General features: G+C 46.1%; 1 protein-coding gene across 7 annotated transcripts in view; it reads left to right on the top strand.

The window, feature by feature from the left end:
- The window catches only part of MEGF11 (multiple EGF like domains 11), a 345,349-nt gene that overhangs the window by 260,123 nt on the left and 68,040 nt on the right, over positions 1-17,186 (top strand). For all 7 annotated transcript variants that reach the window (XM_081838780.1, XM_081838776.1, XM_081838778.1 and 4 more), the window contains 3 exons: positions 7,384-7,504; positions 10,716-10,879; positions 11,652-11,754. In XM_081838780.1, the coding sequence (XP_081694906.1) occupies positions 7,384-7,504; positions 10,716-10,879; positions 11,652-11,754 (388 nt within the window). The remainder of the gene's footprint in view (positions 1-7,383; positions 7,505-10,715; positions 10,880-11,651; positions 11,755-17,186) is intronic.

Genomic DNA, 17,186 nt, shown 5'->3' with positions numbered 1-17,186 from the left:
TCAGCTCTCCCAACTTCCACCTCTACTTCCCAGTCCTAGCTGGAGATACTTCCAGGGATTGAAACTGGGACCTTCTGGATGCAAAGCAGGTGTCCCATCACTTAGCTTGAACCTTCGCCTAAGTGCTGATAATAATCTGTTAGATCATTAAAAGCAGCAACAACAAATGCTCTTAGAGTATAATCCAATTGGAATGGGGTTTCGTTTGTTTGTCCTTGTTAATTTTGAATGCTTCCAGGAGCAGATCTTTAAACTTTGCTGAGCTGTGCTTGGACATCTATGGAGCTCCTTCTCTTAGGTTATCTCCATGGCCCCTAGAAGGACTCCAGAAACTTGTATTAATAGTAAGTTGCAGAAATGTTTTCTTTCCTCTCTCATAATGCTAGAATTGGGGGGCATCCAATGAGGCTGAATGTTGGAAGATTCGAGACAGGCAATAGAAAGTACTTTCTACATACAGCACATAGTTAGAACTCATCCTTACCAGGGAGAGTGTTGACCATCAAGTTGGATTACTTTACAAGATGATGGCTACCAGCCACAATGGTTAGGTTTTACCTCCATTGCTGGGCTTCCACTTGGAGCATCAGGTTGGCCACTGTGAGAGCAGGACGATAGGCTAGATGGATCTTTGACTTGATCAAGCAGAACTCTTCTTATGTTCATAGCAGTGGAAAGTGGATAGTGATTCTTATCCAGCCCTTGAAGTTCACTACGCCCTGGGAATAATTTACAACAGGGCATTCAGCAATTCAGTAATTTAGGGCAGCCACAAAGCACCTACACCTGCATGCAAAACAGGGCCCCTCTTGCCCTGTTACTTGGTACCTGGATAGTTGCAGTCCTTCCTTTTCCTACTAAATATTCATGGCATAAACAAAGTCGCTGGTTTTCTGTTTGAACAACTCAATGAGTTTGTTTTACCGCTTTGACCTTAAATAACAAACTGATCTTACATGGCAAGGAGTCTGAATAACAATGCAGTTCAGTCAAACGCTTGACTGCACTCTCGCTCCTCCTCACCCTTTCCTTTATGAATGTTTTCATGGCTGAAATGGTTGGGTCCACCCAGGTCCTCCTGCCAGGGCACATTAAAAGAGAGTTTTAATCAGAGGAGATATTTCCAGCTAAACCCATTCCACTGGAAATAGGAAGCTGCCTTATACTGAGCCAGATCATTGAATCCATCTAGTTCCACACTGAGTGACAGCAGCTCTCCTGGGTTACAGACAAGGAGTGTCTCCCAAGCCTAGCTGGAGATGCCTGGGATTGAACCTGGAACCTTCTGCATGCAGGGTAGATGCTCTAACCGCTGAACTATGGCCATTCCCTGCTATTGCCCTGAGAGAAAAAAATAACCCTCCTGGGGGGAAAACTGTTTTGCTTTGCTCAAGTTTCTGTTGATCTCCATGGGCTCTGTGGTTTTTATCTGCCAGACTACCAAACATTTTCTTGAGTGGCCTCTTGAGTGACCAACCCTATCAACAGGCAGGGCGAGGCAGCCGCTTCAGATGAGAGATTCCAAGTGGCAGGCGACAGCAGCTAGTTTGCTGCCCCATGTCAGCTTCTGGACACACAGTATGAGACAGTTAGGCAACAGCACAGTTCTTTGCACTGTGCAAATGTTTGCCAGGGAGAGGACATTTGCAGGGGAGTACAGTGGTACCTCAGGTTAAGAACTTAATTCGTTCTGGAGGTCCGTTCTTAACCTGAAACTGTTCTTAACCTGAGGTACCACTTTAGCTAATGTGGCCTTCCGCTGCCGCCGCACAATTTCTGTTCTCATCCTGAAGCAAAGTTCTTAACCCAAGGTACTATTTCTGGGTTAGCGGAATCTGTAACCTGAAGCGTCGTCTGTAACCCGAGGTACTACTGTATTGCCAGCCAGGATGGGGTGCTTACCCCTTCCCCTTCCAGCTCCCACCCATGGAGTCTCCCCTGCAAATGCCCCTCTGACTGCGCTTAACTTGTTTTCTGCCCACTAAGCTTTGAGGGAAAAGGCTGGGGAGGTGGGCATTTGCAAGGAGAAATCAGCAAGTATACAAAGGATAAATTATTGCTTCTCTTGCCTGGCTACCTTCTCCTACAAATGGGCCCATTCTCTCTTCCCACCCCCCACCCCGCCAAATGTTCCCACATTTGCATTATCTCTGCATGTTCAGGTTTGCTGAGATCGCAAGTTCTCATCCATGCAACAGGATCCCTGGGGCTGTTTATCTCACATCATGACCCGTCCTCCCTGCCCAGTATTTTATCATTAGCACCAATAACAGCACCTGGAGAGAGCTATTAGCAGCGCTCCAAGAGGAAACTCATCCTTCCAGAGATCATCGTTCTTTTTGGGAGGCTAAAGACATGACTGTCCTGCCTGGGGCTGATGGGCGTTGCAGTCCAAAAACATCTGGAGGGAAGGCTGATTCAGAGTTTTAGATCTGCTGTGTGTGTACCTGAGAAACACCCCTCTTAATTTCCACAGGAACCCAATTAGGGAACTCAGTCTGTTCTCCCCACTTTGGTATGGGAAGCCATGTGTTCCCCTTGCGGGGGATTGCTTGTCAGGAGCTGAGGTGGGTTAATTGTAAACGTTGCCCTTAAGTTAGCAAATACACACATCCATATCTAGGATCTGCATCAGTGCACTGGAATGTTTGAGGAGGACATCCCGCAGCATTTAAATACATCCACGGTTTATGAAATAAATCGGCTTATCTGGCATAGCAGATTCTGGGATCAAGCAACCCCTGTATTTTTGTCACTCAGACCTGCAGAGATAAAGGTGTCTATTGGTACCTTTCACCTACTCTCTGGATTTTATAAACATCTGTGGCCCCTGCAAATTGTACATTTCCTACAACACCCTCCCTTGATGGGGAGCAATGGGTTTTATTTCACCAAATTCCCTCTGTGTCTCTTTTAATGCACTCTGCTTCATACCCTTGCCTTACTCATGATGCTGGGGGGGGGGGGCACAAAAAAATGTGCATTTTACATTTTTGAAAGAGAAACAGGAAAAGAAGAAATAAATACAACCTTCTCCCTAAATCAGTAGTGGGTGACCATTTTTTTTCCTGTTGAGGGCCACATTCCCTTGGGAGTTATCTCTTGGGGGCCACATCATGGGCAGTGGGTGGGGCCTGAGCCCAAGGTGGGGGAGGCAACCCCATTTTCTCTCTCTTTTTTGCAACCCTTTTGAGACCCTAGGAGCCCATCCTCCGTAGCTAACTCATCTTCGTTTACTCTTCTTGGCACCAGTCAGCACAAGGGGTAAGAAGACTGCTTCTCCGCAACTAAAAAGCTCACCTTTCATGATGATTGGGCATTTTTAGGATGTTGGAGACTGGGACTCTGCAGTAGAAACACAAACAGGTCTTCCTGTGACCCTTGACCACTACACCTCTGCAGGGGACCCCTCAAATGTGCAGCTGTCCCACCTGAAGCCTGATGCAGTCCACGCAAGCTGCCATTCACCATGAAGGGTGGAAAGAGTCAGGTATCCATATTGTGTCTGCCCCCACCCTGCTAGTATGACAATTTCGATTATTTCAATGAGAAAATACATGGATAAAACCACAGAAAAAAAAAAAATCAATGAGAGAGAGAGAGGGCAGTGGTTCATTCTGGGATTGATCAAAGTTTCGTTCTTTGGCTAAAATCAGCCAGTGGAGTGGGAGCGAGAATTAGATCCAGAATCCAGCTTTTGGTGGGAGAGTAACCTTTTTGTCTTATGATATCTTTCTCATGGAAATTACATTATGGAAATCTCCATAACAGCCAGGGGAGGAGAGTCAGATACAAAACAGATACCTGTCCTCATCTTCTCCCCCCCCCCCAACATTGTGGCGAAGAGCAGCTTGCATGGGGGGGGGGGATGTTAACGTGGGGAGAAGGAAGCAAGCATTTCCATTGAGCTCAGGAACAGAGAACAGCCCTTTCAAATCAGCCCTTTAAGCTGAAATCCCACAGCAAACAATTAACTGCCGATGAATCTTCACGTGGTCCATATGGAATCCTCAGCTGTGGGAAAAAGAGGCATTAAATATCAGTCTATTTATGGCGAGATTCCTTAATATAGCCATAACACCTTTCCCCCACTTCCCATGGGGTGGGTGGGTTATACATTTTGAATTTAATTCACTATTCTTTCTCGTTTCATGCTGCCTCCAGTGGTACCCTTTCCGCTGGAATGTTCCGTACTGATTAAGTTGCCAAACTGCCCAGAAGGAAAAGGGTGGGAGAGAAGGGAGGGAGAGAACGGTCACCATATGGAGCCCAGATGTTGATTAATTTTGGTAAATGGGATAGGAATCTGAAACACCATACTGCAAGAGAAAAGATCCGCTAACTCTTGATCCCCAGCCTAATAGAATATATACTCATTAATGACTGGCAAGGAAGAGAGCCTGTTGCAATCATCGTCAGAGGTGGGGAGGTTGCGGGTGCGTCAATTGGATAGAAGTGCCCACGTGCATCTCATTCCGTGAGCCAGGCTCCCCAAATTGAGGTGAAAATGTTAATGATTTTTGCATTTAGAATTAATCCCTGCTTGGAGTGGCTGCAGCTGGTTTGAGTCATATGTTTTCTGGTATAGAAGCTAACAGGGCAATCCTATGTCTGTCTACTTAGAAGTAAGCCCCACTGAGTTCAGTAGGCCTTGCAGTCTGGCAACTGTGCATAGGATTGCAGCCCTCTTAGCAGTTCCACCACCCGCAAAAGCTCTGTGGGATAGTGCCCTAGGAGAGGGCATTCTCTGTGGCCACCTCTAAGGAGATGCACCTGGTACCTTCATTGTGCAGTTTTCAGCAGATGTAGAAGACACATGTCTTCATCCTGGCCTTCCGCCATACCTGAGGGCCGCAGACTAGCTTAGAGGAAGCAGTACATGCTGCTGCTGCTTGCCTCACACAATCCCTCACCTCATGTTGCCTAATGGTAGGGCCGGCCCTTTCAGAAGAAATGCTTGGCAGTCTGCCTGATAAAAAGCCATAGTGGCCATGGAATATCACCATATTTTGAACTGCTTCTTCTTAATGATAAACAGCTGGAACAAATAGCAGTTGTGGGGGGTGGCAGGAAACCAGGGAGGGACCCTGATCAGATCAAGAGCACACTCCAGAATGGTGGGAAGACGACTGTTTTCTTTCTTCAAAACAAAAGTGACCAGTTTAAGCACACTTTTTAAAAAGTGTGTTTATCACAAAGCCATGTAGTGTTGGCCTTAGAGGGGAAGTTCCCTCATCCCTCATTTCTTGCTCAGTTAATGCTAAGCTCTTCTGTCTCTAAACTAAAGGAGTGGCCTTGAGGTTTATTATCACGCGAAGGTTGATGGAACCTTTCCCCCCCCCCCAAAGTTTCTCCACACACCCCTTGACCTTAACAGCTCCTACCACACATTCCTTTGGGCACCATCCTTCTCAACGAAAAAGGTCCACCTGTGTACAAGTTTTCCCTGGCCACTGTGAGAAAAAGATGCTGAACTAGATGGGCCCCTGGCCTGATCCAGTAGCACCTTCTTATGTTCGCTGATTTCCATTGTTAGCTCAGTGCTTCAGTCCAGGTTCAGTAGATGAATGAAATAATGTAACTGTCTGACTTAATGTTTTGAGATTCCGGCCTTTCCATTGCACAGATGAACTTCAGTTTTGCAACTTTCTTGGGGCACAGACATTTCCCCTCCCTTTTATTTGTGCTAATTTGCAGAGCATCTCATACATTGATTTTGCAATATAAATAATACATCATTATGTATGCTCAGCAGTTTCTCTGGGATTTGAAAATATCACTTCTTTGGGGCCTTGTTTGTTTGTTTGTTTGCTTATTTTGCCTCTGCGAGGAGACCAAGCTTCGCACGACATTAAGCCCTTGTCGTCTTTTGTGATTAGCGCTTTGTCCGTGATGTTTTTCTTAATGAGCAAACAGCTGTTCAGAGAGATTTGCCATTTTACCTTTCCTACCTCCCGCTGTACGGCTGCCAATAATTTGTCCCTGTTCTCCTTTTGCGCCAATCCAAAAGAAACCATTGTGATGCTGTCAGTTCCTGGGAAACAATGGACATTGTGTAGAAGGACTTTGTCTAAACTGGAGATGGCAATGGCTGGATAGCCCAGGCTGCTTTTCAGACCCGGAGATGCTTCCTTAGAATGTTGAGAATCTCAGCTTTGCTGCTATGATGATTCAACCTTTCAAGGATAACTTTAAATGTGATGCAAAACCTGAAAGGGGTTTCAACAAGATTCATAGCAGTTTCCCACTTCTGCAGTATTTCAGGGTCACTTAAGAACATCATAAGAGCCTGCTGGGTCAAACCAACAGGCTATTTAGTCCAGCATCCTATTCTCACATTGGCCAACCAGATGCCTGTGGGAAGCTCACAAACATAATTCAAGCACAATAACACGCGCCACACTCCTGCATTCTCCAGAAACCAGTATTCAGAAAAACTGACTGTGGGGGCAGAGCAACAACCATCATGACTAGTAGCCATTGACAACCTTCTTCTCCATGAATTGGTTCAATCCTCTTTTAAAATCATCCAAGTTGGTGGCTATCCCAGTTTCGTGTGGGAGTGAGTTCCATGGATTAACTGTTCACTGTTTAACTTCGGGTGTGATTCATTTCCTACACAGGATGCTGGAAGCAACATGCAGATTGTTCTGTGTATTTTTTTTCTCTGTGTCCATTTACATGTTTTGAGATGCTGCAAGCCACTGTGTTGCTCCGTTATACCTTAGGGACAGCCTGAACCAAGCTTACCAGTGTGGTGTAGTGGTTAAGAGCGGTAGTCTCGTAATCTGGGGAACCGGGTTCGCGTCTCCGCTCCTCCACATGCGGCTGCTGGGTGACCTTGGGCCAGTCACACTTCTCTGAAGTCTCTCAGCCCCACTCACCTCACAGAGTGTTTGTTGTGGGGGAGGAAGGAGAATGGTAGCCACTTTGAGACTCCTTCGGGTAGTGATAAAGCGGGATATCAAATCCAAACTACTACTACTACTACTTACTACTACTACTACTACTCTTCTTCTTCTTCTTCTTCTTCTTCTTCTTCTTCTTCTTCCGCCCTCTAGTTGCTTTGAACTACAGCTCTTATCAGCCCCAGCATTACTGTATATGGTCATCCTGCCTGGGGCTAATGCAAGTGGTGGACAAAACATCTGGAAGTTACCAAGCTGAAGAAGGCTGCCTTAGGAAATTACTCTTTCTGAGCATTCTTCCAGATGCCCTCAGGGATTCAGTTGTATCATCCTTGAGGGAAGTGCAAGGAGCTTGGGCCTTCTCAGTAGAGATGGGCAAGTTCTACGATCCTCTTAGTAGCTTCTGAGCTGGCCACGATTACCTGAAGCCCATACTTCTCCTTCTTCCTCAGCTTGGTTTCATTTTGGTTTGCAGGGAGAAGACTGCTCTGTCGTTTGTGCAGCCGGAACATACGGAGGCAACTGCTCATTGGTTTGCAACTGCAGAAATGATGGCGGGTGCTCCCCAGTGGACGGTTCGTGCTTTTGCAGAGAAGGTAAAGGTTGTCCTGCTTCAAGGGCTACCATGAGGTAGCATAAATCATACTCTCCTGTGCTAAAATGTTCACCAAATGGCTCCAGGCTGTGAAGCAGGTCAGGATCTCTCAAGTTGGTAGTAAATCATAACATGGAGTGTTATGTTGCTCTTCGGGGTGGATGTTTGTGTTTTTCCAGGAATCAGGTAACATTGGTGTACTCCTGCTACTATGTGTATCTGAAGAAGTGTGCATGCACACGAAAGCTCATACCAATAGCAAACTTAGTTGGTCTCTAAGGTGCTACTGGAAGGGATTTTTTTATCCTGCTACTATGATATGGTTGACACATGCATATCTGTCAGTTGACAATAAGCAATGGCTTTCGCATGTTGATGGGCTGTCATAGAGCAAATGCCTGAGTCACATTGTGCTTTTACTTCCAAATACCTGTGTGTGTGTGTGTGCACTGTACACCTAAAAGTGTTAACAAAATTTCATTTTGTATGTTATTATTAGTAGCAGTATTTATTATTTAACATTGTGACCTCTGATCACACAGTAAATTGTGTATTACTCTGCATATCATGTAGGTACAAGTATCAGGGATGGCTGCAGTTCTCTGAGTGAACACTCAGCAGCACACAGGAACATCAGAAGCTGCCTTACACTAAGTCAGATCATTGGTCCATCAAGATTGGCATTGTCCCACAGCATACCCACTCCTCCCAAACAAACTAAGGGAAATACCCACAACACTTAACAGGTACACACAGACCATGCTCAAAGCATGGAAAGCAGAAATGAGCAAACTATCCCCAACCCCATCCCCCCTAATTCCCCTGGCGTACCACCCATTATTCCATCAAGCAGCACAAAACCTCCAGATTAAAACCTGGCAAACCAAAGGCTTATATCACCTAATAGACTTCTATAAAAATAAAAAAACCTTTGTCAACACAAGAAATACAGGACAAACTAGAAGACACCCAAATGCCCTGGTTAACACACCACCAATTACATGCCGTCTTAAACAATCAAGTAGTAAAATCATCAGCAACTAGGCCCCTGACAACCTTCGAAAACCTCCTCCTAACAACAAAGAGACACGGCAAGGGGATGGTATCTGCAATATACAAAATACTACTCCAAAATCCCATGAACCCTCTAGAAGCAATTAAAATACAATGGGAGGATGACATAAATTATGAGATTAACTCCACCCAGTGGACCAAAATATGGTCTAAACCCCCCTTTAAATCCATATCCACGAAAAGGAAAGAACTCACTCTGAAACTCACCCACAGGTGGTACCTAACACCAAGAAAACCAGTGCTAATGCGCCCAGGAACTTCACCTAAATGCTGGAGAGGGTGCACCGCCTCCACGTGGTGGGAATGCCCCAAAATCCAACTATTCTGGACAACACCCATACAAGAAATATGTAAAATAACTAAGCAAGTATTCGAAATCACCCCAGAATTGGCCCTATTAAACATCTTCCAAGACAATAACGGCCATTTACATCACAAAGAACTCATAACCCACCTACTTTCAGCAACCAGAAACATCATAACCAGACACTGGAGAGACCTGTCAGGTACCAAATAGTATGGGAAACGGCCCTACTAGAAAAATCAACCAATAAACTGAAACTGACTCGGGGACAAATAGAAGAAGACGCCTTCTCCCCGGTATGGCTCCCCTTTATCACATACACAGCCCAACAAGATGACAAGAATCCACCAACAGCATACAAATCAATATGGCTAACCTGATCCAAAACACCCACCTACCCCACTCACAAATGAAAACAAAGCTCACCACAGCCAATCACAAACGAACAACCACACCCTAGGCCACCTGCAACCTCCCTCACCACCAAAGGAGCACAAGCGAACAGCAGAGAACCTGCACAAGCGACGCTGACACGAAACCCCACACATACCGTATTTTTCGCCCCATAGGACACACTTTTTCTCCTCCAAAAATGAAAGGGAAATGTGTGTGCGTCCTATGGGGTGAATGCAGGCTTTCGCTGAAGCCTGGAGAGTGAGAGGGGTCGGTGCGCACCGACCCCTCTCGCTCTCCAAGCTTCGTGCAGATCTCCGCAAGCTGTGGGAGCCCCCGCTGGGCTCCCATGGCTTGCGGAGAGTTGCCTGCATGCTGAAGCCTGCGTGTGCTGAGCTCAGCATGCCCAGACTTTGCGCAGCTCTCCGCAAGGCGCGGGAGCCCGGCACTGGGCTCCCGCGGCTTGCAGAGAGTTGCCTGCATGCCGAAGGCTTCCACGGCTTGCGGAGAGTTGCCTGTTCTGGGGGCTGGGGTCGGGGGAAGCTCGGGCTTCCCCCGCCCCACACCTGGGGGGAAAATAAATTTTCCCCCTTTATTTCCCCCCCAAAAAACTAGGTGTGCCTTATGGGACAGTGCGTCCTATAGGGTGAAAAATACAGTACATTAAGTAAAATAGAAACATCGCCACCTGACCCCACCCCTACTCACCTTCCCCCCTCCACCTCTCTCCCCCTTTCCCTCCTAATGTAACACAAATGTCTCAGCAAATGAAACTGATCTGTAAAAATGTTACCTGGAATAAAAATTTATAAAAAAAAGAAGATTGGCATTGCCTGCACTGACTCTGCACAAATCTATGGCACTTAGGTAGAAATTTCATGTCCCCTCAGACCATGAAGATTCTCAATTGAATGTTCTCACACACTTCACTTGTGAAAGCTGAATTCCGATTGATTGATTCCTGTGCTTGCTTTTGGCTTGGCCATTCCTGTGTGGTTAACACAGCCTTCCCCAAAACACCAGCCGTCACCATATGTTCCAAAGCACATTCTGCCCTACTGATTGGAAACATGACAAGAAATCTAGATGGCACAGTTGCTGCGGGTGCGTGACACGCACAACTGCTACAATCTCTAAAATGGGTGCCTTCTCCAAGAAAGATCTGCAGGGCAGGGAAGCCAAGATGACCAAGTTTTCTAGGGCAAAGGACAAGATGGTGCCGCCTATTCCATGCATTAAATAACTGGCAATTGACTCCTATTTCAGCACTGGTGACTGGACAGCGCACTGTACTTCACTTGAGCCACATACACACCCCTGTCTGCTCCACACCCCTCAGCTTCTGCCACCTGAGGCAGCTTCCTTGTCCTTCCTAATAGCTGGGTCTGCTCTAATGGGGGTAATGGTTGGCGCATCTGACTTGTGCTCTGTCTTGTTCCAGGGTGGCAAGGAGCAGATTGTTCCATTCCATGTCCGAGTGGCACTTGGGGTCTCAACTGCAACCAGTCGTGTTACTGTGCCAATGGAGCCGCCTGCAACCCTGTGGATGGATTCTGCCTTTGCTCTCCTGGCTGGCAAGGGGATTTCTGTGACCAGCCCTGCCCTGTAAGTCTACTTTTGATCCTTATCCAGGTCAGTAATTAGGGTGCCATTGACCTAAGAACAGCATCCAAATGAAGGGAACAAAACGTCTTTTCAGTGTTGTGCATGAAAATGCCCAGATCAGTGGTTAACATCTATGCAAGGACATCCACCCCACCCCGCCTCATGAAGGCTGCAAGGTCCCTCCAACTTTTGCGGAAGAAGACACCTGTACACAGAACAACTCTGTTTTTACTTTGCTTTTCAGATCCACATCCTAAAACAGTTAAAATGTTTGAAAAGCAATTACAGTTAAAAACATCTAAAAACTATTACTGTTAAAAACATCTAAAAACTATTACAGTTAAAACATTCTAAAAGCAATGTTATCAATAGAAACATTATTCCATCCAATGATCTTGTGGTTGCCAAGAACACTTTTCTTCAGCCACCAAATTCCTGGGCAAGCAGGAAAGGTTTCAAATTCCTCCTGAAAGTTAATATTGATGAAGAAACACTTTACTAGGGAAGGCATTCCACAACAATGGAGCCACCCCTAAAAAGGCCCTGCCATAGTCATGGCCAACCAGGCAGACCCTGGTGGCAGAACCACCAACAAGGCCTCACCTGCTGATTGTAGGGTCTGAGATGGTTGGTACTTGGTAAAGGCAGTCATTTAGGTCTAATTACAATCACAGCTACCAGAGTGGCTGGTAGGAAAATGTAGATAGATAGATATATATATATATAAAAATAACTAAGAGCCTTTCCCATTCTCTGTTTCTTTTTCTGGAAGGATGGGACATATGGCCTGAATTGCAGCGAACACTGTGATTGTAGCCATGCAGATGGATGTGATCCGGTTACAGGTTATTGTTGCTGCCTTGCTGGTTGGACAGGTAAAAATGGCAAGCTGACGAGTATGTTATCCTGCAGCTCTATCCATGACCAGTTCAAGTGCCACACTTTGTCTTTAAACCTTTTTTTAAAACCCCATTGAGGCCAGTGAGATCTTCACTGATACCTTAAGGGCCCCTCCAGACTGCTGGTCATGTGTGTGTATTTTGTTTTGTTTTTTGCAAGTGTCTTCTGGAACATGTCATTGATGCAGTAATAGTGTATTAGTGATGGATTTGTACGGGATCAACCACAGATCATTCTGCTTTATCAGATGCTCTGTGGTGCTTCCCAAATGATACAGCATCGTATTTGTCACACACATCCTGGACCATTTGCGCCATAAAGGGTTACAGGACTTCAGCAGCAACTGGTGGCACATGCACTGATTAGATATGTCCTGAAACATTTGCAAGCACAACCAATATTGAAAGCACGTCACCCCACAGAGGCCTGGGCAGAGGGTGATCCCAACAGAGACTGGCCAAATGTGAATGTGAGGCCAGGATCTTACCTTGAGAGGCAGCAGTGGCGGCAGCAGGACTGCTGCAACAAACAGCTGTGCAAGCCTTTGGGAGGCAGAGATGCGAGAGGGCATCAGAGGAGGGAGGGAAGGAAAAGCAGGCAGAGGCCAGTGTTGCCCATGGCACCCCTGACCATCATTCAAGGCACCCCAGGGTGCCCCGGTACACTGGTTGAAAAGCACTGATCTAGAGTAAAGCCCAGAATTCTCCCAGATGCTGCCCTCCTGTTGTGATCGTCAGTGTTACACATGGACAAATATTGCAGCACACTTTATTATTCACATTTTACTGGGGCTGAAGTTGAGAGGCAGAGTAAGGTTGCCCATTTAAGACTGTGTCTGAGGTGGGAATCACTTGCCAACAATGGCTCTGTTTAATTCAAACAGCTAGCGGTTTCTGCTGCTAATGGCATTATTTTTAGAAATGCTGCTTCAATGTTGCCGCTGTGACTGCAGAGTCACACTGAGCGACAGCTGTGGCTCTGAAGATACATTAGTGATAGGATTTCTGGGGAAATTTGGCTGCTCCCCTCAACAGGAGAGATATGGACCAGCATTAAAACCAGCTACTAAGTTTTGGGTTCTGGAGTGCCGAGCCTTAATTACTGGCGATGGACAACTTTTGCCGCCTTCTCTCTGTCGTGCAGTGTCATCATCACAGCAGCAAGCCCTCCCAAGAAAACAATGGGGTTGCAGAGAAGCGATGTGAAGGGCTCCCAAATCAAAAGGCAACTTTTTATAATTAAACAGCATGAAGGAAGGAAGCAAGGAGGGAAGGAGAGGAGAGTGAGAGATGGGAGGTGCGTTGCTTAGGAACCATTTGTAGCGGGGCCTCAGCGGTGCACAGTTCCATCCGCTGGCCAAGCTCCCCCACTGTTCTTTTGATGGACGGCCCTTGCAGTCATTCCTCTGAGGTGCCAGGTGCTCACTGGCCTCTTGCTGTCAGGGGTGAACTCCATGAGGGCAGCTGCACAAGGTTGTTGTCACTGAAACAACAAACAGCCTTGCTGGACTATTACCAAATTTATTGTGACATAAACAGGGACTGTCAGCAAAATAGGCCAGAAGATCTAGACCCATAAGAGGAGTCTGCTGCATCAGGCAAGTGGCCCTTCTAGTCTAGATTGCTGTTCTCACATTGGCCAGTCAGATGTCTGTGGGAAATGGAGGAGGGCTCATGCTTTAGACCACCTGTTTCTTAAACTGGTGAAGTTCTTGCGGATCCCTCCTTGCCTACTTAGAGAAGAGACCATGTGGCTCCCGATTAAAGAGAATCATTCATGTGACCAGTCCGACAAGCATTGCTGTCTAGACCACATTTGCCCTCTGTGACATCGTTCCAAAATCTCTATGGAGTCTGTGGTTGGCTGGGATCACTCCAAAGGAGCAAGATCAGTGAAGGGAAAATGGCATCCAACATGAGAAATTAATGACAATAAATAGCAGTGAATGTGGCCTTTGAAAAAGACCAAAGCGAGGGTGTTTGGGTGGTTATTTTGAACTCCTTAAAGCTGGCTTAGTCAACCTGGTGCATCTAAATCTTCGACTACAATTCAAGTTGACCCCAGATGGTATAACCATATATATTGGGGCTGTAGTTCAGCACATTGGGCTGGTGAAGGCTACCTTAAAAGCATAATGTTCATCCTGAAACTATTTGCAGATGAACACTGGTTAAAAAAACAAGCAAGCAAGCAAGCAAGCAAACTTCCTGTATGTAGAAAATCAGCATCTATAGGGGAATGCTAGCCCAGCTGGGATTTTTGTTTTTTTAATTGGGAAACATTATTTTAAACCTGCGCTTTCCAGTCCTTGCACTCTGAAGTGGTGTGTTGCTAGTAGCACATAATATTTGTGAATTGCAATATTTCTGGCTTTGAAGTTTGTGTATTAGTGTGCTTGGAGAAACATCTTTACACTTTTAAAATCCCATTAGGAGCATAGGAAGCTGCATTATATTGAATCAGACCATGGGTCCATCTAGCTCAGTATTGCCTGCACTGACTGGCAGCAGCTCTCCAGGTTTTACATTTCCCTTCCCTGCTTGGAGAATCTGGGGTTTGAACCTGGGACTGTCTACATGCAAAGCAGATGCTTTGCCACTGAACAACTCTTGATGGTTTGCTGTTTGTCACGATGCTTTTGGCGTGCTGTGAAATTTCCTCTTCCTATTTACAAAGCTTGAAACTGAGCAAGACCCTTGTAAGAAATCATACTTGCAGTTTCAAGTCACAGGGATCAGACATTAGATTCTTATGGCTTTCATATTATTGTTTGAAGTTGTGAATTGTATCATGTTGTCCGTTTTGCAAACATGACGTTATCAGTAATAGAGTGCCAAACTTGTTGGGGGTGGGGGGGTGGGAATTGCTGTCCTGGTTTTTTTACTAATTAGAGATGGCCTAGAAAAGATCAGAAAAGTTCAGGAATTTCTGAAGGTTTTGCTCTCTGCAGCTCATGAGGGTAAGCCCGTTCAAATGACTCTCTGATGCTAATGGCCAATGAAAGTCTGATCTAAAAAAAGTTATTCTGTATGTTCACCCACCCCCCAAAAAAGGAATTTGCATTGATGTCAGGAGCTGAGTGCAAGAGATCAATGGGAGGGGAAATAACTGGGTTTTCTTTCCTCTTTAAAGTAGGTTCTCAAGATACTACTCATTAAAAAAAAAAAACCCTCCCAGAAACTAATAATAAGAGTGAGGCAGACAGGAAGCACCGGGCAGAGAACTTGGATAAAAGTCTTCAAGGGGTTTTTACAGGACTTCTGTGTCTTAATTTTTTCCTTAACATTTGTCATCCATCTTATCAAGTCAGGTAACAGCAACATACAGTACTGAACAACCCCACCCTGTGATAAATAACTGACATCCATACTGGTAGCAACCACAGAATAAGCAGGCACAGACAGATAGGGTAGTAGATAGAGAACAAACATCAACATCACACCTATGGGGACACCAAAAGGTCACCATGACCTCTGGGAAGTCCACAAGCAGGAAGTGAGCACAACAGCATTCTCCCCACTTGTGAGTCCCAGAAAGTATTCAGAGGCAACCCTGTGGGTTTGTTGGACGCTATCTCACATTTGCCCTTACTTCCTAAAGCTTTGTGTGACCTCCTGCCTCACTGTTCACTTAACATAAGAGCATAATAAGAGCAGCATCCTGTTCTCACAGTGGTCACTGACATCCCTGTGGAAAGTCTTCAAGCTGGGCATGGATGCAGTAGCACCCTCCCATACTGTGGCCTCCAGCAACTGGTATTCAGAAGCATTATTGCCTTCAACATTACTGAAGAAGAAGAGTTTGGATTTGATATCCCGCTTTATCACTACCCTAAGGAGTCTCAAAGCGGCTAACAATCTCCTTTCCCTTCCTCCCCCACAACAAACACTCTGTGAGGTGACAGATAGGTAGCCGTGTTGGTCTGCCATAGTCAAAACAAAACAAATTCCTTCCAGTAGCACCTTAAAGACCAACTAAGTCAGTTCTTGGTATGAGCTTTCGTGTGCATGCACACTGAAGAAGTGTGCATGCACACGAAAGCTCATACCAAGAACTGACTTAGTTGGTCTTTAAGGTGCTACTGGAAGGAATCTGTGAGGTGAGTGAGGCTAGAGACTTCAGAGAAGTGTGACTAGCCCAAGGTCACCCAGCAGCTGCATGTGGAGGAGCGGAGATGTGAACCCGGTTCACCAGATTACGAGTCCACCGCTCTTAAGCACTACACAACACCACACATGACTGCACAGCCATCATTTCTGGCAGCCTTTGATAGCCTTGATCTTCATGAATTTGTCTGATCCTCCTTTGAAGTCATCCAAGTTGGTGGCCATCAAAAGGTTCTGTGGTTGCACAGCGAACAATGAGAGCACCAGGCCAGACTCAAGCTATTTATACCAGGGCTGGTTAACCCAGAAACTTCATATTGCCTATCACAGCTGGAACCTGCCAGGGAAGTTCAGGGAACAAGCTGATCAAGCCAAGCCAGGCATTGTCAAGACAGGTCTCTCTCAGGAATTATGGACTCTAATCAGCTTCCAGTGGATCCTGATGGCTAGAAGATGTTGTCTCAGCCAAAACCTGGAGCCAACTGAAGCCTTATGGAGGCTGGCAAGGCTAGTATTACAGTTGACCCCTCCACCACCAGGAGCCAGCACTGCTGACTTCAAGGTTCCTTTGTCTAACTCAGCAGTCACTGACATCTACACTGTGAAAGTAGTGTCAATCCACTGAGTAAGGTGAGAAAACCAGAAGGATCCAGGTGGAGCTGTTGAGGGGCCCCCTCCAAGTGGAGCAGCTTGTTATTGCCTCCTCATAATGTTGCCTTCTTCAAGGTAGAGTGAGTGGACTCATAAAACAACGTTGCTCACCCCTGTTCCCTTCTGCGTTGAGTTTACATTTTTCATGGTAGCCTTGGATCCTCAGGTATTCTGTAGTTTTTGGTAACAGTGTGGACTTCCCTCTGCCTTTGCTAAGACAGTGTTCAGAGATGCTACCCCAGAGTTGCAGCTGCCTCTTCTCCTGCCCTCTTTCTACCTCCTGCCTGATCCACCAGGTGATGGAAAAATAGTGCTAGCAGCAAGTACCACTAAAAACGTCATGGATGTAAACATGCCCATAAATCTTCAGTGGGGTTAAGCTGGGGCTGAGCTGGGGCTATGACTTTCCGGTGTCCAAAACAGAGCAGTCGTGGTAGATTTGAACTTTTTGTGAGAGCCTCTGTGCCCCTGGCGAAGGGAGTTAATGGTGTAGAGAAACGAGTAACTGGCTGGGCACAGATAAGCTTGGCTTTGAGAAAGGGAAATTCGAGTGCAGGGAGGCGCTTTGGGAAGCAGAGAGCAACATCCTTTACTGTCATTCAAACAGCGAGTCCTGTTTCTTCTCTCCTGTGGACACATTAATTCAGGAG

This window comes from Podarcis erhardii (assembly GCF_964252035.2).
Source record: "Podarcis erhardii genome assembly, chromosome: 14".
In the NCBI taxonomy this organism is placed as follows: Eukaryota; Metazoa; Chordata; class Lepidosauria; order Squamata; family Lacertidae; genus Podarcis; species Podarcis erhardii.
Note: the sequence above shows the minus strand (reverse complement) of the source record. Positions and strands in the feature narration are given on the sequence as shown.